A 19,088-nucleotide genomic window follows, 5' to 3' on the forward strand; every position below is an offset into this window, starting at 1 on the left:
AAAAAAAAAAAAAAAAAAAAAAAAAAAAAAAAAAACAACTTTTTTTTTAAGGCCTAAGAGTCCCAAGCCCCTTGGAGGTCTCAGTTCAGTGAATCTAGCATGGGGTCGAAAACCTGCTTAGTTTCATGAGCTTCCCGCCTGGTCCAGCGGGTTAACAGTGCTCCCGAAGAAGCTGTGATAGTTAGTTCTGGTTTGTGAAGGAGGAAACTGAGGCTTAGAGAGGCCAAATGTTCTGCCCAAGGTCATATAACAAGTGTGCAATAGCTGAGCCATGGCTCAGAGACGACAGTCTGACTCCGAGCCAGTGCGCTTAAAAACCACACTGCTGTTGTCATCTTCCCTTATGGGCTGTCTTGCCCCGCCCCGCCTCTCTTTCTCAGGATAGCCTGGGTTTCCATGGACCTTCTCCAAAACCTCTAAGGTTTTGCTTCCATATTCAGAGTCTGAGTCTCATCACTCGCATTCCCTCCTCCCGCCCCCCACTGTCACCTTGGCAGGGAGCCCCTTGCTGCTGCCACAGCTCCCTACAGGCCTGGCTTGCCTTTTGGGATTGCCTTGCTGAGAGTCTGCCTGGCAACTGGTGATATCACAGAACTTGATTCTGTGATTGGCTGCTTTTTTAGCAGCGGCAAAGTCTAGTTGTACTGTTTCTTCCCAATTCCCTCTTACCAGAGCCAGGGTCTGCCCCAGACTTAGGTTAACATCTCTCAAGGGGGTTACAGGAACTACCATGTATAGTGCCAGAAGAGGCAGCACTTCTGGAGAATGGAGCTTGGGAGGGGCAGGGATACAGGTTTTTACCTAAGCAGAAGATTATTGTTCAAATGGGTGGGAGGGGGAGATACGGTGACCACACAGAAACCAGAAAGCTAAGATTCAGAAGAACCATGCTGTCCTTGGAGCTTAGCTGATGCTCATTAAGGCACACAAAGCCTTTTGACCTCTGCCCTCTGACCCATAGGCTGAAGCAGATGTGGCCTCCCTGAACCGCCGCATCCAGCTAGTAGAGGAGGAGTTGGATCGGGCGCAGGAGCGCCTGGCTACAGCCCTGCAAAAGCTGGAGGAGGCTGAGAAAGCGGCCGATGAGAGCGAGAGGTGGGGAAGGGGGCCCTGGAGGGAGGCAGGTCAGGGACTACAGAGGGAGGGGCCTGCCTCTGCTGGGAATGACCCCACGTGAACTCCTCCCCCTGCTTCTCAGAGGAATGAAGGTCATTGAAAACCGGGCCATGAAGGATGAGGAAAAGATGGAGCTGCAGGAGATGCAGCTGAAGGAGGCCAAGCATATCGCCGAGGACTCGGACCGCAAATACGAGGAGGTGCCGGCCTTGCCCCGCCTTGCTTTCACCCGCAGTCCCCAAAGCCCCCGTCAGTCGCCACTGACCTACTTCTCCCTCCCACTTTCCCTCAGGTGGCCAGGAAGCTGGTGATCCTGGAAGGAGAGCTGGAGCGCTCAGAAGAGAGGGCTGAGGTGGCCGAGAGGTAAGGATGCCCTGAGGGCCGGAAGGGGGACAGTAAACAGCTAAGGGCTCGGCACTGTGTACAGAGTGGTCAGGCAGTTCCCCGGGCCAGAGGCCACAGGGACAGGCCTAGTCCTCTGATCTATGCCTGCTGCCCCCCAGCCGAGCCAGGCAGCTGGAGGAGGAGCTTCGAACCATGGACCAGGCCCTCAAGTCGCTGATAGCCTCTGAGGAGGAGGTAGTAACCTCTCTGGGCCTTTCTAGGCAATGGCACCTTTTTCTCACCTCACTTCTCACCTCGGCTCAGCATCTCAGGCTTCCGTCTCGCTCTTGCAGTAGGGATTGGGGGTGGGGGCGGGGATACGGCTTCCAAACTCAGCCTGTCACTCTCACCACTTGGCTCTTCTCTTTTCTCCTCCACCCCTCCCCCACCGTGCCACCCCTCCACCCCCCACCCCTGTCTCACCTCACTGTGCCTTCACGCTCCATCCTGCCACACACCCCTGCAGTAAATGTGGGGACCTAGAGGAAGAGCTGAAAATTGTTACCAACAACTTGAAATCCCTGGAAGCCCAAGCGGACAAGGTAGAAGGGGCAGAGGGGCAGTGAGGACTGGGTCTTGGGGTCATGCGGGGCGGAGAAGAGGGCTTAGGTAGGGAGGGCCAGGTGCTTAATGAAGGTCAGCAGAAGCCCGCGGGGTTCATGGGGAGAGCTCCAGGGTTCAGGGTGTAGGAAGCAGTTCACTGATGGCATGTGTGTGTCTCTTAAAGTATTCCACCAAAGAGGACAAGTATGAAGAGGAGATCAAACTTCTGGAGGAGAAGCTGAAGGAGGTGAGATTGCCCTGGTGGGACTCTGAGGGTTTGAGACAAGAAAGAGGGGTGGCTGTTGGGAGACTCTCTGGGAAGGCCTCTTTCTTGACCATGTCTCCAATCCCGTCTTTATTGCAGGCTGAGACCCGAGCAGAGTTTGCTGAAAGATCTGTGGCAAAGTTGGAGAAGACCATTGATGACCTTGAAGGTAAAAAAGGATGCCCCTCCACACCCACCCCCTCAGCCTGCCCCTTATCGCATCATATTTTTAAATGAGTGGGATTACCCAGGACTCTGCAGACTCCAAGGAATCATGACAGGCCACTCCAGTGCTTTTCTGGGTTTAGAATGAATGATTATCTGAAAAGTTGAGAACAGATTGATGGGGCTGTAGAGCTGGCTCAGTGGTTAAGAGCACTGGCTGCTCTTCCAGAGGACCCAGGCTGGAGTCCCAGCACCTACATGGTGGCTTACAAGCTTCTGTATCTCCAGGTCCAGGGGACCTGACACCCTCTTAAGAAAACATGTTCCTGGGCTTGGAAGAGTGGTTCAGTGGGCAAAGCACGTCCCACAAACGTGAGAACGTGAATTCTGAAACCCAGAATGCATGTAAAAGCTAGACACAGTAGCCGGTGTCTACAGTCCCAACACTCCTACACTATAGGAGAGGAAATGGGGGTGGAGACAGGAGGATGGCTAGAAGCTCAACCGGCCTGGCATGCGAAGTGATGATAAGACTTGGTCTCAAACAGGATAGAAGTTAAGGACCAACGTCAGAGTTGACCTCTGACCTCCACACAAACACCATAGCATACACACACCCACAAACACACACATATCATTATATAGTCACACAATTTTCAAAATTGGATTTCTGAGGGCTGGAGTGGTAGGTCGCATGGGAGGTGAAGAGAAAGAGAGAAGAAGAAGAAGAAGAAGAAAGAAACACAAACAAGGAGCATATAGATCCTACTCCAAATGATTGTTTTCCCTGGACAGGATCTTATTCTGTAGACCAGGCTGGCCTCAAAACTGTGGCAATCCCCTGGAATCTGACTCCACAATGCTGGGATTACAGGCTTGGGCCACCAGCTCCTTCATGCTGATCTGCCGGTCTTGCATAACACTAGTGTAGCAAATGCTACCGCTAAGGACAATGCAATGGTCTTATTGCAGAGATGCCCCACCCCTTGTGCTGGGGGTGGAACCCACACAGCCTTGTATGTTTTAGACCTGAGCTCTACCACAGACCACAAGACTTCACTGAATACAGAGATTATTATTATTATTATTATTATTATTATTATTATTATTATTATTATTATTATTATTTTGTATTGGTGATTGAACCTAGGGCTTCATACATGCTAGGCAAGTTCTTTGCCACTGAGCTATATCCCCAACCACTATTGGATCAAATGTCAGGATTTACACAACACTGTTAATGGAAGATGCTACTTTGAGCTAGCCTTAGCAAAACCAGAAATCCAGGTATCTGCTGGTCTGTGGTTACTGCTGTTATCAACAAAGGTCGCCTTTCTCTTTTATTCTGATAACCTTTTGCTTCCATTAATCCCCATGTCTCCTGTTTCCAGTCTTCTCAGGCAAGCAGGATTTTATCTCCAACTTTAGGACTTTAGACTTTCCTGGCCAGCACCCTTCCTTTCCCTCTTAAGCTTGCATGGCTGCCTGCTCAGAGCACTGCCCACAGGCTCCTGGGAGATGCTGCAGCAGGAGAGAGAAGTTGGGGTGCAGAGGACAAAAGAAGCCAGGGGAGAGAAAGGGGACGAGGAAGCCATGACTGCCATCTGGCCTGTCCTCTGGTCTCTCTCTTCCGTTCATCTCTCTGATTCTATTTTCCATTTCATAACCTTCTCTCCCTCCTTTCCTCTTCCCCTCCTCCATCTCCTCCCCCCCCCCCCCGTGCTCCTTTCCCCATCTTCCATCCTCCTCTCCTTTTCCTCCTCCCTTCCTCCCCGTGTTTCCTTCCCCCTCCCCTCCTCCCCCCCCCCCCCCCCCCCCCCCCCCCCCCCCCCCCCTCCCCTCCCCCCCCCCCCCCCCCCCCCCCCCCCCCCCCCCCCCCCCCCCCCCCCCCCCCCCCCCCCCCCCCCCCCCCCCCCCCCCCCCCCTCCTCTCCCCCCCCCCTCCTCCATCTCCTCCTCCCCTCCTCCATCTCCTCCCCGTGCTCCCTCCTCTCCTCCTCCCCTCCTCCATCCCCTCCCCTTCCCATGCTCCCTTCTCTCCTCCTCCCCTCTTCTATCTCCTCCTCCCCTCCTCCATCTCCTCCCCGTGCTCCCTCCTCTCCTCCTCCTCTTGGGACTCCCCAGATGAGGTCTATGCACAGAAGATGAAGTACAAGGCCATCAGCGAGGAGCTGGACAACGCGCTCAATGACATCACCTCCCTCTGAGTCCATACCACTGTGGCCGTTGCAGGCCCCCTTCTTCTCATCTCTCTTTCCACTCTCTTTGAGAGGGCGGGGGCAGCCAAGAGGAGCACAAATTGGCAACATTGCATAGCCGGGCCGAGGACAGCTGAGGGAGCATGCCTGTCACTTCTGTCACCTGCTCTGGCACTGGCTTCCCCCTGCTGTCTATCCACCATCCACTGACCTCCCTCCTCCTCTACTTAATAAACTCTGAACTCGGTCTCCATGCTGTTTTCCTGCCCCCCAGAGAGTCCTCCATCACCACTGTCAAAGCACTGTGTACTCCTGAGACCCTGGCTTTTACCAGCGTCCTCGGTCTTGTGACACTCAGCCCCCGCACAGAACACTGGCCCACACAGATCCTTCTGCATGGCACTCCCAGCCCGTCACTTCCTGATGACCCGTGCATGTGATATAAGTGGGTCCATCGAGCACAGCCTCCCTTCCCCTCTGCAGCCCATCGCTGACCTTGGAGCACTTAACTGGGATTCTAGAATCTGACGGAATGGCTGGAAGGGAGGTGGGGTAGTGAGGCACAGGGGAGGGGCCCGAAGGTCAGAAAAGGTCCAGTGAAGTCGAAAAAGTATTGGATTTCAGCAAGAGGGGCTTTCACAGCAACTGCAGGTCTGTTTTCTGTCCCAATTCTGTCTGTCTGGCCCTCCCTTTCCTGACTGAACCTTTGTCTTCCCTTCTGTTTTCAATTTTCCTGAACCTTCTAAAGGAAGGCCACCTGTTTACCTCCCCAGGCCACTGATGCCACCCCAACCTTTTGTGTCCAGTCGGTCTACCCATTTGCCCCAGGTCCACAAAGTGTCTCCTAACATGTTTCTGTACGCTGCCATCCCTGTCCTTGGTTCCCTCCCTCATGTTCCTGCTTCCTGTTTCCCCTCCCCCACCTCACCTGTTGCTTCCATCACAGAGACTTTGGCTAGTGCCAAGGAAGAGAACGTGGAGATTCACCAGACCTTGGACCAGACCCTTCTGGAACTCAACAACATGTAAGGGCTGGCCCTGCTGCCTACCAGACTATATAGTTCCCTCCTCAGGCCAATAAAATGATGTTCCTGGCATGCCAAGGCCTTTTTTTGGTTGGCAGTAGTGCTGGGAGGGGCCCTGAATGGGCAGGGCCTGGCTCCTATCCCTGCAGTGGGATACCCTTTGTAATGGGAGTTCTGAGGTGTGGATCCAGGAGGGACTCGGCAAACAACCCTGTGTAGCGGTTCCCTAGCGGGTAGGAAACTGTCCTGGCCTCTAGACCTCACAGGGCAGAGCCGCCATCCATGGCCCAGCCCTGCTTCAACAGTCTCTGGGCCAGACATTCTAGAGGCAAAAATTCAAAAAGGGGCAGATATTCCAACAGGGCAAATGCCCAAAAGGCTCACTCCGTGTGACTAAGCCAACCATCTGACTCAAACTGCTCGGTGTTCTTGCCCCAACAAGGTCCATATTCTAATCCTGAAAAATGCCACGTTAGCCAGAAAGAAACACTGTGTGAGCTAAGAACTGGAAATGGAGGAGGTTGTTTTGGGTTTAGGGGTCAGGCCCAGTATCATCCCAAGGTCCTCAGAGGGTTAAGCCATGCATGACGGTGCAGGTCCTGTAGTCTTGATCCAGTCTAAGCAACCGCGGAACTGTCTAGAAGGGAAAAGGGGCTGGGAATAGGTGAAAGGCGGTAATGAAGACGGAACAATGGAAGCAAGGAGTTGGAGCAGTGAAGGAAGGGGCCGTGAGGAAGGAAAGCAGGCAGATTCTAAAATCTGAAAGTGGGCGTGTTCTACTTGAGAAAGCCAGGAAGAACATAGCCCACTCACACCTGGGCTGACGCATAAAGTTCTTGGACAACCCTGCCTCGGGGACTGTAAGTGTGTCACCTTGTGGGAGTTGTTTCTTCCCCCAGCAGCCATGGGAAATTAATAGAACATCCTTTTGATTCAAGGACAAAGGCAACTTATACCTGTTTTATTAGAAATATTTATTTTAAAAATAATCGGGATGAGCCAGGCATGATGGTGCATGCCTGTAATCCCAGCATTCAAGGGGCTGAGACAGGAGGATGGAGCTTTCAAGGGAAGGGGCTAAAAGCTTAGTCAGTGGTAGAACACTTGCCTAGTCAGAGCAGGAGACTGGGTTCAAACTCCATTACCCACATACTCAGTTCAAGGCCAGCCTGGCCTCCACAGTAAGATCAGGGGGTGTATTGCTTAGCAGTAGGGCACTTGACTGCATAGTAAGAGCAAGAGTTGCCAGGCAGTGCTGGTGCGCGCCTTTAATTCCAGCACTCGGGAGGCAGAGGCATTCAGATCTCTGAGGCCAGCCTGGTCTACAGAGCTAGTTCTAAGACAGTCAGGGCTACAGAGAAACCCTCTCTCTAAAAAACAAAGAAACAAAGCAAGAATTTAGTCCAGGCTTGGCTTTTCACTGTAAGATCTCATTACAGTACTTTACGGAAAAGAAGAAAAGTTAAAAAGATGAGAAAGGTTCTTTAGTGGTTAAAAGGAGTTGTGTAATGGACAGGACAAGGTTTCCAGAATCCTCTAGCTGGCTTCTCCTTATTAGGCTCCAGTCTCTGCCATTTCTGCTGGGCTGTAGCTAGCTCCATCTTTGGTCTCACTTCTGTGCCTATAGAACAGGGAACTAGAATCAGAAAACCAGCCCTGAATGAGTTCATTGGCAGTCCTGGAATTCTGGGTTCTACAGAAGAGGCTGTGTCAAGGGAGGACCATAGATACCTGTTCTGCCTCAGCTGGATGAGGAAGGCCACGCTGGTGACAGCAAAGAGAATACCAAACACCAAGGCTAGGATGTCACCTAGGGGAAAGGAGGAGCTGCCTCAGAAAGTGGGTTTCCCTCCAAGTTGGCTTCCTATACTCCTAACCCTTTGCCTGAGTGAGTGCTCAGGGAGCCCCCAGGGCTTCAGTCTCCAGAGCAGGCCAGCCTGAGGTTGGAGGTGGATAGCAGAAGGGTAAGAAAAGCACCGGTTTCTCTCCAGCAGCCAGGTGAAAGGGCTGTTGGGGGAGGGAGGGGCATCGCCGGAGAGTTCTGGGGCCTCGTCCTGATAAACTAAACCAGTGGTACAGATCTATCTACCTGATCTAGCATTGGTTTAGGGCCATTTATTCTGCAGAAAAATAAAGTACTAGCTCCTGGACTGAATGACACTAAAGGGTGTTCCCCTGCATCAGGAACAAGGGGGAACCCCAACTCACCAGCAGCAAGGCAGGAATTCGTGTGGACTGAAGAGAAAAAGGAGACATTAGAGCCGGGCCCATGAGTACCTGTGACAGGGCTGTAGCACAAATGAAGACATGGGAAGAGGAGGGACCCATGGCTAGGGGACCTGGCGACATGGGCCATCAGACAACCGTGCACCTGGCTCAGGGCTGCTGTCCACTTCAGCAGGGAAAGAAGCCTCAATCATTCGCCCATTCAAAAGTTGTGTGGCTCGGAAATTCCGTTGTAGCCGAGAATCATGAGGTCCCCACAGGGAAACAGAGAGAGTATGGAGCTGGGGGAGGGAGGGTCGATAGATAGTACGAGACAAAAAGGAGCAAGGGGTCCCCAGCCCTCTGTCTCCCTTCACGACGCGGCCCCTTGACTCGCCCTTATCTCCTCCTACGTTCCCATTTTCCAACGCCCCGTGTCAATGCCGCACCCCCATTCTTACCTGCTTCGCGCTCAGCTTCACTGTCTGGTTGAACACAGTCCAGATGACCCCCTGGCTGCAGGGAGGTGTGGTTAGAGACCCTTCATATCGGTAGTAGCGGCTGAGGTCCGAGGGCAGCAATGCGGAGACATCCAGACCTGGGATCTTGATCTGTGTGCCTGTGGAGAGGGTCTGTGTTGAGGTCTCACCTAGATCCTGTGGCCCTGGAAGCTCCAGGAACAAGCCCAGGTTCGCTGCTTCTCACTATGTGTGGTTGATCCAAAAGGAGATGAAGGGCTTTGGGTAATTAGAGGAGGCCTTGTGCTGCTGAGCCATTTCTCCAGTCCCAAGAAAAGAGCTCAACAGCCCTCCTTCGAGGCCTTCAGTCTTCTGAGTGCATGTCCATATCATTCAGGACTGCTGACTCAACTCAGATTGGAATAAAAGAAGAAAGTGGAGCTGGGACGTAGGTCACTGGTGGAGATCCTGTATTCTATCTAGTGAGCACACAACACGTAGAATAACTTATAAATACATTTAATATTTGTAACTATAAAAGATGGACACAAATGCAGGCGGTGCTGGCACACACCTTTATTCCCAGCACTTGTGAGGCAGAGACAAGCTGATCTCTATGAGTTCAAGTCCAGCCTAGTCTACAGAGTGAGTTCCAGGACAGTCAGAGCTCCACAGTGAAACCCTGTCTTGAAAAACAAAACAAAACAAACAAACAAAAAAAAAAAACAAAAAGACACAAAGCTCTGTGTGTTTTAGTTTATCAAAAACCTAAAAGTCTAGTAAATTGAGATTTAAAATAACTCAGTCACTGAGAAGGGAGCTAACTTTTCAGCTAAAGTGGGTTTTCAGTGCTGGACCTAGGGCATCACACATGCCCTCTCTCTGCCGTCAAGCTATACCCTTAGCCTTTCGGAGACATGGTCTCGTGTAACCTAGGCTGGCTTCCGACTTGGTGTGTAGCCAGCCTCCCAGGCACTGGATTGTCAGCATGCTCTGCCGTGTCCTGCTCTCAAACATTTACAAACATAAAATGTTTGATGTTCATAAATGGTAGACAGTTCTCAAAGTCAGTTTAGCTTTCCACACTCAATCCTATGTTTTAAACATTAAACATTTTTCCTCTCTACTTTACTTATTGTTGTGTTTGTTTGTCTCTGAGACGGTCTCACTATACACCCCTGGCTGGCCTGGAACTCATTATGTAGACCAGGTTGGCCTTGAACTAAAGGCACATGCCACCATGCCCAGCCTCAACTTGGCTTTTTCATCTAATGGTATCTTCTGTTTGGTTTTGGTTTCTATTTGCGGACAGTAGTTTCCCTGTTCCCATTCGTCTCTCAGCAGTTTCGCCATCGGTACCAATCTCAGAGCCAGTTCACCCTCAACTCCTTCCTTAGCTCCGTCCTCAGATGGGCAGCTCCCGAGGGAGCCACAAACTGACCTTCCTCTGCAATTTCTCCCAAGTGCGACAGCAGCTGTTCATAGGCACCGTTCTCCTCTGGGCTCTCCTGCAGGGGATTGACCACAATTAGAGGCCTGAACATGGGGTAGGGTTCCTGTAGTCTTTCCCCATTCCTCACCTCTGAGGATGCTGGGAAAATATAAAAATCTTTTTACTCGAATGCTGTTACTCTTGCTTTGCAAATGAATTAGCTTGGTGTCCTGGAATTCAATGGCAAACTGAAGGAGGATACTTGGCCCCTCAGGGATCCGGGCCCTGCTCACTTTCGTAGTGTCCCTTGTTATTGCCACACACACTCCGTGGTCTCCGAAGAAAGCCATAATAGGTTTTGTACTTGTGTTGCCTCTGTATTCGCTTTGATGATTCATGAGTCTGACTCTTGGAGTGGAATCCTACACGCTATATCTGAGGCACTTGTCTGGCTTGATGCTGTGAACTTCACACTAGTGAGGCTTACAGGCAGGGCATCTCCTCACTTCCTGGCTTCCTCCTACCATGGCAAGTGCGTTCTTGATCGTTAAGGGTACACAGAGGTCAGTGAATACTGCATTTCATGATGGGGACCTGATGGCTCACAGAAGTAGTCGAGAAATGCCTCCTCCCCAGGCCATTTGTGGTATGTGGCGTTCCCTGAAATGGTCCATACTGTCTTTGCTCATGATGGCCTCTCTCTGTGCAACAGCCCTCCTTGTTTCCCACCAGTGAAGGATTTAAGTTTCACCTCCTCCGCGACCACTGTTTTTAGTGTTCTCCCTTTATGACTGTCAAGTCAGCCTTTGCCCTGTGGGTTCCTTAAAGGAAACCTCCTTGTACCCTGCTTCCTGGTTCCCTGCCGCTGCAGAATGAACAAAGGCTGAATGGAGCAGAGAGCTAATTGAGATGCACTGAGCCCATGGGATAGGAGTGTCAAGTGTGGTACCTGCAGAAAGGCAGCCAAAACTGCCAGGCCCCCAGGGTGACCCAAGGCTTCATGAAGCTCGGAGAAAGCCGTACTGAGGTGAACCACGTGGATCTAGAGAAGGTTTAAGGGTCAGAATGAGCCCACCTCTCCGATCACATCCTCTTTGTTCCTCTCGGGACAGCCCGATGCCCACCTCAGCAGGGAAACGGTGGCCGTTCACAGTGTGCTCTGAGCCCGGGTGATCTGAAGTTCCCCAGTGTAAGTGCAACTGCAGAGCCCGGTATTCCTGCCCAGGTCCCAGAGCCATCTTCAGCCCAGGTGGCAGAGTCAGCTGTACTGCGTGGGGAGTGCAAGGGAGCGACGTCTACCCACCCGTGAGCGCCAGCAGGACCCCCCCAAAGCACAGCTGAATTGCCACTCCCCTCCGTAGGTCCCGCCCTAGACACCTCACCCGTGTGGCCATTATTCTGCAAGCTCAGTTCCGGGAGAGGTTGGAGCTCGTAGCCCAGTAGTTCCAGGGGTTGCAGGGCGCGGCAGAACGAGGTGAGCTCTGGGCGGATATCTATAGGAGACTGAAATCGGCCGGCACAGGCTGGGGACACCTGGGGCCAGAGTAGGGTGCCTGGGATGAGAGAAAAAGGTGCACGAAGTCTGATGTATAGGACAAGAACCGTTAGGCTAAGCAGGGGGTGGAGTCAGGAAGCTTAGAGGCGGGAGTGGGGTGGGGGTGGGGTCAGAGACGTGGGTCCAGGGGAAGAGGGGTAGATCAATAGGGATGGACTCCCAGATTAGGTGTGTGTCGAAGGTGGGTGTCTTACCTCTATAGCTCCAATGACCGTGGCCACCCCCTGCATAAATCAGAAGAACTAATAAGCTCACTCTTACAGCCCAGTCATTTCTCAGTGCCCATAATGAAAGAGATTCCCTCCGGCTCTGGTGGGGCCTCACAGACCCGGCTGTCTTACAAGAGTGTGCAGGTAACGAATAAAGCAGGCTAGGTGCAAAGCACAGTGGCCTGCCACCAACTGTGACTCAGCCTCTGAGGAGTGACCAGCAGACCAGCCAATGCTAGGGTCTGCAGAGCAGCTCCAGTTAGCAGATTCAAGCCAGCAGGTCATCCTTTTCCCTTTACTTGGCTCACCTTCCTCTTTTTCCTGTCTGTCTCCAGCTTTCCCAAAGTCCCTAACTTAGAGCCAAGTGTGGTGGTGCACACCTGAAATCCTAGAACTCAGCGGTAGAGACAGGTAGACGGCAGAAAATAGTTCAAGACCAACCCGATCTATACGATGATAAGACCCCGCCTCATTCCTTACCTCTCCCCACCCCCAAAAAAGCAAATCAAAGTTCCTCTGCCTGTTGTTTGGTTCTTCCTGCACTGAAAATTGTGAGTGACAGTTGTATACTCTCTGTAGGTCCTCTGGGCCCCCCCCCCCCTTCTCTCCTCTCCTGTCCTCTCCTCCCCTCCCCTCCCCTCCCCTCCCCTCCCCTCTCCTCTCCTCTCCTCTCCTCTCCTCTCCTCTCCTCTCCTCTCCTCTCCTCTCCTCTCCTCGTCTTACTCTTTTTTCTCTCTCTCTTCACTTTCCCCCTCTCTGTCCATTTCTCAGTTCTAGATCCTCTTCACTTTCCTCCCTTCTTCGTTGCCATCTCTCCCAATTATTCTCCCTTTAGGGAGAAGGGCTGCCTATTAGAGCTTAGTGTCCTTCCTGCATGCATTGCTAGGATTGGGGTGTAGGGAGGGGAGGCCTAAAACTGCCTGAGCCTCAGTTTGGAAGCTGATGACCACTTACCTTTTCCGTCCTCGTGGGAGCCATGACTGTCCTCTGGAGACTCAACAGTAGGTAGATCCTCTAACTTCGGGGAATCCTCCTTTTCAGCTTCAGCGTTAACTTCAGGTGGAGCCTCTCCAGGTGCATCCTCTTCACTGGGCAGCTCCTCCACGCCCAGATCATCCTCCCCAGATGAACTTTCTCCCAAGGAGGGCTCCCCCTGCAATCCGGACAGGCCCTGGGGATGAGCAGACACTAGGGGCAGCAGAAACAGCAGCAGCAGCAGCAGCAGCACAGTAGGGGCTGGGATCAACAAAGAGGGCCAGGGTCTGGGGCCCAGGGAAGCCATGCGACTGACTGGGGTGTCCCAGGACACGGTGTGGAGTGTACGGGCTGTACGTGCATCGGAAATAGGAGCTGGGTTGGGGGAGGAGCAAGCCTTGAGGGGAGCAGGCTGACTCACGGAATGCCCTTTTGCAGAGATGGAGCCAAAGTCCCACAGGTCTGCCTGGCCCTGTGCCCCCCTCCCCGATATCAAAGCCTGGACACAGGTTGGGTAAGAGGTAGGGTTGGGGCGAGAGGCAGGTGTGTTCACAGGCAGAAGGTTATCGGGATCACCAGCCCAGCTTGGAGCCCAAGGCACCACCTGGCACTGTATAGGTTCTCCGTGGCACCACCCAGCTCCTGCCTGCCAGCCTCTGCTAGGCCTGGCTTGCTTCCCAGCCTCGGGAGGGAAGGGGAAAAAAGGGGAGCTGGGGCCCTGGTGTAGTCGGGCTGAGGAGACAAGAAACCTGTGTCTAAATCCTGCCACAGTCAGGTCTTGGGGAGAGGGGGCAGGTAAAGACACAGCCTAGAGCTGAGCAGGTAGCGGGGCCCATGGGTAAGTAAGAGGCAAATTTGAGCATGAATGTTTGAGTATGTATGAGAGACACTGATGGCTCCCCCATCGCCTGCCAAAGTATGGCCATTTTCTTTTTCCAACTTCCAGGTCTGCAAAACCTCACCCAAGAAACCATTCTGTTTTGTCTCTTACTTTCCCCCTAATGTTCCAGTTAGATTATACTTCCCCCCCGCCCCCACTCACCCCCACTCTGCCACTACCATTCTCGATTCTCAGTGCTGGAGACTAAACCCAGGGACATGGGTGCCAAGCAAGTACTCTTCCACTGAACTAACTCCCAATCCTAAAATACTCATTTTTTTCCCTCCAAACTTTTTACTGCCTTTTAAAATCTAAGTCTCAGTGCCTAGACTGCCACTCACATTTGCATTCTGTATTTATTTAATACCTATGGCATGCTAGGCAGTGGACCAGGGACAGGGAAATCAAAATGAAGAGTCCCTGCCCCTGCCTGAGGTGCTCTCACTCCAGTGAGTGAGGACGAATATTATAATTCTGCCTAAGAAAGTATGGAAGTGGGCAAAATACGAGCCCACCTTTTTTTTTTTTTTTTTTTTTTTTTTTTTGGTTTTTCGAGACAGGGTTTCTCTGTGGCTTTGGAGCCTGTCCTGGAACTAGCTCTGTAGACCAGGCTGGTCTCGAACTCGCAGAGATCCGCCTGCCTCTGCCTCCCGAGTGCTGGGATTAAAGGCGTGCGCCACCATCGCCCAGCATGAGCCCACCTTTGAAGAAGAGGTAGGAGCTCCACGGGAAGGTGGATGGGAGCCACAGTAAGGAGAATCGTATTCTAGGTAAAGAAGAGGCATGGGATAGTTTGAGCAGAGGCTGGCCAGATGGCTCAGTGGGTACCAAGTCTGATGATCTGAGTTGGACCCCCAGAATTGACACTGTGGAAGAAGAGACCCATCTCCTCCAAGTTGTCTCCCATGTGGGCCATGGCACACGCACGTATGCAAATACACATGTAATAAGTAAAGAGATGTAAAAAGGAATTATTTGCAGAGCGTGGCCGAGTCCAGTTTTCTTATTAGGCCATGCTGAAGACTGCTATGAACACGGATCAGGCAGAGAGACTGGGTGTAAAGAATTGGGACCGCGTGAGAATGGATGCGGGGCTCCAGTCTGTCCATTTAATAAGCATTTACCGAGCCTCGTCCAGTCCTTGTTCCCAGGTACGCAGCATAGGATAGAGGACAGCTGTTAGGTCTGCAGCTCATTCTCAGGGGATCCACATGGCCTCAACAAAGAATAAGGTCATTTCATGTCCATATTGAGGATTGTTCAGCAGGGTGATTGTATAGGTTAATTGAATGTATCGAATTAGTTTTAATTCTGCAGCATACAGCCATATCCCATGGTTCCAGGTAATTCTGTTATCCCAGCTTCTCTTTGAGAACCTTCTAGACGATTCCTGATCTAAAGGGTAATGCCTAGTTTAGAAGGGTCCAAGAGGCCTCATCTGAGGAACCCAATCAGGTTTGACTTTGGTTATTAATGTTTGTAAACCACCATGGTGCTAAATGTTTTCATTATCTTTCTTTTCTAAATACCTTCTGTTCTAACTCAGATGCCAGGCAAGTTCTCCAGGAAGCTTTTCTTTTCGTTTTGGTTTTTTGGAACAGGGTTTCTCTGTGTAACAGCCCTGTCTGTCCTGGAACTCGCTCTGTAGACAAAGCTGTCCTGGAATTCACTGTGAGGGGCTTGTGTGTATTTGGATGTGGAGGCAGAGGGCAACTTTATGGGGTCAGTTCTCTTCTACCTTTATGTGGATGTCAGGGGCCAAACTCAGATCGTCAGCGGCTATAGGAGCAGAGAGGACCATACTCTAAACTGGAACTTGGGGGCTGCATGGATACTTTCTTCCAACATGGGTCTCAGCTTTTGTTCATTTTCCTTTTCTCTATATAGTCTGAGCATCTCAGTCTGTCAGGATCTTTGGCTACTTCCGGCGGCTCCCTGACCCCACATTTCCAGGTGCATCTCTGCCCCATTTGTAGGCTTCCTCCAGCATGTCAGGCTTGGAAGGCAAGTGGCTTTATCTGCCGAACCATCTTGCTAACCTAAGAAAACCTTTTTTGTTTGTTTGTTTGTTTTGAGATACAGTTTCTCTGTGTGTAGCCCTGGTTATCCTGGAACTCGCTCTGTAGACCAGGCTGGCCTCAAACTCACAGCAATCCATCTGTCTCTGCCTCCTAAGTGCTGGGATTAAAGGCGTGTGCCACCACCACCCAGCTACCTTTCTTTACCAACCCCCCACCTCCAATCTGGAGAGTTCAATGGTGCCTCTGAACTACCACCGCACTGCACTTGACCCCAGTAATAATCTTGCTCACAATTTAATCATATTACGATGATATATGACATTTTATCTGTTCTGCTATACGTTGTTCCTTGAGACCATGAGGGCAGGGTTCAAAATTTGAGTCAATTTTTATTCAACAGCTATCATCAAGTGTTTTCTCATTGTAGAACACCTTACCAGGTCCTTGTATCTTAGGGGCTCATTGTCAATGATTTGTGTGTGCCAGACCATAACATCCCTCCCCCCAAAAAAAACCTTGTGTGAGTGGATGTGGATGCAGTTCAGTGACAGAGTGCTTGCCTCATGCACAAGGCCCTGCTGGCCTTTCTGAAGCCAAATCCAGCACCATCCATGACATTTGACCCATCATGTACTGTGGAGAGTTGGCTGTTTTCAGAACCTTGTTTGGACTCTGGCATGTGGAAGGATCATGGTAATATCTAAACTGGAGGGGCTTGCTGAAGGCAGACTGTGGTAATAACTAGAATAGTCTGGGAGAGAGAGGCCATGGGAACAGAGAGGACCATACTGTACACTGGAGCTTGGGGGATGCGTGGATCCCTTTCTCTAACACCGAGCTCAGCTTTTACTCATTTTCCTTCCGACAGCACCGTGATGCCTCCTCTCCTTCTCTCCTTTGTAGGGCTTTGCGCCTGTGTTTCCGAGCACGGAGCTGCAGCATTTGCTAACTTTCCGGATGTCCTCTACAGTTCCGTGCCCTTCTATCTCTCCCTGCGGCCGTTTCCTTGCCGTGGGTGGAGATGTGGACTCTGATCCTGGATCACACCTTTATAACTCAGGAATCTGCCAAACCCTGAAGCTTGAGCTCTCAGAGTCCTTTTATGCCGAATCTAACCACGTGGGACACTCCCTGCCTGGCACAGGACACCTCCGTGTTTTTAAAGCCAAGTCTTTGGTCACTGGGATCTGTGTTTCTAAAACCCGGACAAACACATTCCTAAGTCAGGTTTCTGATTAGCCCTGGGTTACGGAAGAGAGAACCACTTGCTGGTAGAGCGGGAGAGAAGCCCCCTTCTCCCTAGTCATGGATTGGAAGACAAGACCGAAGCTGTTGTGAGGTCTTGAGGCTGGCCCATCACACTATTATTGCTAGGGCTATCATAAAAATCACCATAAACCCATAAACCAGGTGTCTTATGGCAATTCAAATTTTAAAACTCTCAACGTTCTGTAGGCCTTAAGTTTGAAGTTGTATTGGCAGGATCAGGCTACCTGGGAGGCCCTGGCGGAGCCTCTTTTGTTGCCACTCCTGGATTCTAGTGGTGCATACCTTGGGTCCCATTACTTGAGAGGTAGAGGCAGGCAGATCTTTGTGGGTTTGAAGCCAGCCAGAGTTACATGGTGAGACCCTGTCTCAAGTAATAATAACAATAATAACTAATAATGATAACAATAATACACAAACAAAAAACATACGACAACAACAAAAATTCCTAGTTATATCTGCAAAACCCCTTTCTCCAGGTAAGATTATACTCGCTGGCTGTGGATATGTCTTTATGTGGCTACCATGTAGCAGAACCAAAGTGGATACATTTCAAGAAGTCCTTAGTGTGTCTCCTCATACTCAACCTTGCTCTCTTCTACCAATTAGACAGTGCTCCCAACCTGAGTTCACAGTGAGCTCTGTTCCATCCCCTCTTCTACCCACAGACTGGTAACATACTCAGACATACCCACTTCTTCCTCCACCCCCCCTCCAATTCTTCCATTCTTCATGTGTATGTGTGTGCATGAATACCACATGCATGCAGAAGCCCTGGGAGGCCAGAAGAGGGTATCAGACCCTGGGAACTGAACAAGAGCAGCCAGTGCTTTTAGCCTCTGAGCCGTGTCTGTAGCTCCTCTATTCTTACTGCTTAGGTTCACAGGATTCCCAGGGGGTTATCTGTGCTCACCCACATTTGAGCAGGGGCTGCCCTTCATTTGCTTCTCTTTTGTTTTGATTTTTTTGAGACAGGGTCTCACTGTGTGGCCCAGGCTACTTACTTGCAGCAATCCTTCTGCCTCGGCTTTCTACATGCTGGGATTACAGACATAAGCCACCAGGCAGTCTCTCTGCGTTCACCTGAGACAGTGTTACTGGCCCTTAACCTGATGTTACCAGTTCTCCTGGAACCCAAACCAAAGAAACAGTCTGCTCCAAACTCTCCATTTCTCCAAGGGTTTCAGGCTCTTCTTCTCTGGTCTAAGCCCAGCACTTAACATTTTCAGGATTCTTAGAATATCTGAGCTGGGGGAGCTTAGAACCCTGGCAATCCCCTGCTTCTTGGCTTGGGGCCCAGATTCCTAAGAGCCCAAATGGAAGAAATGGGGTCTAATGTTTCTTACATTTAGTATCCCAATATAAAATGTATTTTATAATTACAAAATAGTGCATAGCCAATGCAGGAAAGTTGGGGAACATGAAGAAGAGACTCAGGGAATTAAAATATCTCCCGACTTGCACCGTTCTCACTTAGACCTTTAGCCTCAGGAGTCCACTGCCTGGCACAGGTAGACACTCATTTGTCCAATTATATTCCGTCTCATCCCCCAGAGATAAAAACACAATTAGGTTTTGATTGCTTAGCCTTCCGGCCTTTCATGTACCTTTTTGTGCAGAGGGAATCACATTACACACGCAGCTCTCTGTAGCTTGCCTTTCTCCTCTCTCTTGGCGTTACTATGAGTAACTATGACTTACTATGAGTGTGTTGATGTTTTTAAACTGTACCCATAAACCAGGTGTCTTAAGACAATGCTTTTTTAAAATCTCAGTGTTCTGTAGGCCTTAAGTCTGAAATATATATATATGTATGTATAGATATATATATACATAGACATATGTAGATATCTCTCTCACTACATCTCTATATCAATATCTCCCTATATCTATCTATCTGTCTATCTATCTATCGAGAGAATTTGTTTTGTTTTTTGAGGCAGGGTTTCTCTGTGTAGCCCTGGCTGTCCAGGCTGGCCTTGAACTCACAAAAATTCTCTTGCCTCTGTCTCCCTAGTGCTGGGATTAAAAGTGTGCACCACTACATTTGGTTGAACTTTTTAATATTTATTTTACCTTATGCATAAATATAAATAAAATGTAATATAAATAAAAATTTTATAAACATATAAAATAAAAATTTTATAAATTATTATATAAAAGTATAATATAATATAAATAAAATGTATTGATTTTATTGGGTTGGAGAGGTTAAGAGCACTGGCTGCTCTTCCAGATGTTCTGAGTTCTATTCCCAGCCACCACATAGTGGGCTCACAATCACTATAATGAGATCTGGTGCCCTCTTCTGGTATACAGGAATTTGTGAAAGCAGAACACTGTAAACATAATAAATACTTTTAAAAAATTATTTTATTTTTTAAATTTCATT

At 50.3% G+C, this 19,088-nt stretch overlaps 2 protein-coding genes and 1 long non-coding RNA gene across 4 annotated transcripts in view; 2 read left to right on the forward strand and 1 right to left on the reverse strand.

Moving 5' to 3' along the window:
- Tpm2 (tropomyosin 2) overlaps positions 1 to 5,767 on the forward strand; it is an 8,850-nt gene extending 3,083 nt beyond the window's left edge. Inside the window, exons 3-9 of one of the 2 annotated variants that reach the window (XM_050155985.1) lie at positions 962 to 1,095; positions 1,199 to 1,316; positions 1,409 to 1,479; positions 1,620 to 1,695; positions 2,228 to 2,290; positions 2,408 to 2,477; positions 4,597 to 5,598. In XM_050155985.1, the coding sequence (XP_050011942.1) occupies positions 962 to 1,095; positions 1,199 to 1,316; positions 1,409 to 1,479; positions 1,620 to 1,695; positions 2,228 to 2,290; positions 2,408 to 2,477; positions 4,597 to 4,679 (615 nt within the window). In that variant the 3' untranslated portion in view covers positions 4,680 to 5,598. The other variant, XM_050155984.1, reaches the window with a different exon arrangement.
- An 885-nt stretch (positions 5,768 to 6,652) lies between these two features.
- Ca9 (carbonic anhydrase 9) lies at positions 6,653 to 12,926 on the reverse strand. Its single transcript, XM_050155978.1, has 11 exons — positions 12,509 to 12,926; positions 11,540 to 11,569; positions 11,173 to 11,343; positions 10,915 to 11,057; positions 10,740 to 10,832; positions 9,800 to 9,866; positions 8,362 to 8,519; positions 8,067 to 8,202; positions 7,904 to 7,930; positions 7,427 to 7,505; positions 6,653 to 7,316 (listed from the first exon to the last, which is right to left on the reverse strand). The coding sequence occupies exons 1-11, from the start codon at positions 12,834 to 12,836 to the stop codon at positions 7,250 to 7,252; spliced, it is 1,299 nt and encodes a 432-aa protein (XP_050011935.1). The 5' UTR covers positions 12,837 to 12,926; the 3' UTR covers positions 6,653 to 7,249.
- LOC126509838 (uncharacterized) lies at positions 11,184 to 19,067 on the forward strand. Its single transcript, XR_007594263.1, has 2 exons — positions 11,184 to 11,264; positions 16,334 to 19,067. It is a non-coding gene; the product is annotated as an uncharacterized lncRNA (long non-coding RNA).
- The last annotated feature ends 21 nt before the right edge of the window (positions 19,068 to 19,088 follow it).

This window comes from Alexandromys fortis, unplaced genomic scaffold, assembly GCF_014885135.2.
Source record: "Alexandromys fortis isolate MF-2015 unplaced genomic scaffold, M_Fortis_MF-2015_v1.1 scaffold_92, whole genome shotgun sequence".
In the NCBI taxonomy this organism is placed as follows: domain Eukaryota; kingdom Metazoa; phylum Chordata; class Mammalia; order Rodentia; family Cricetidae; genus Alexandromys; species Alexandromys fortis.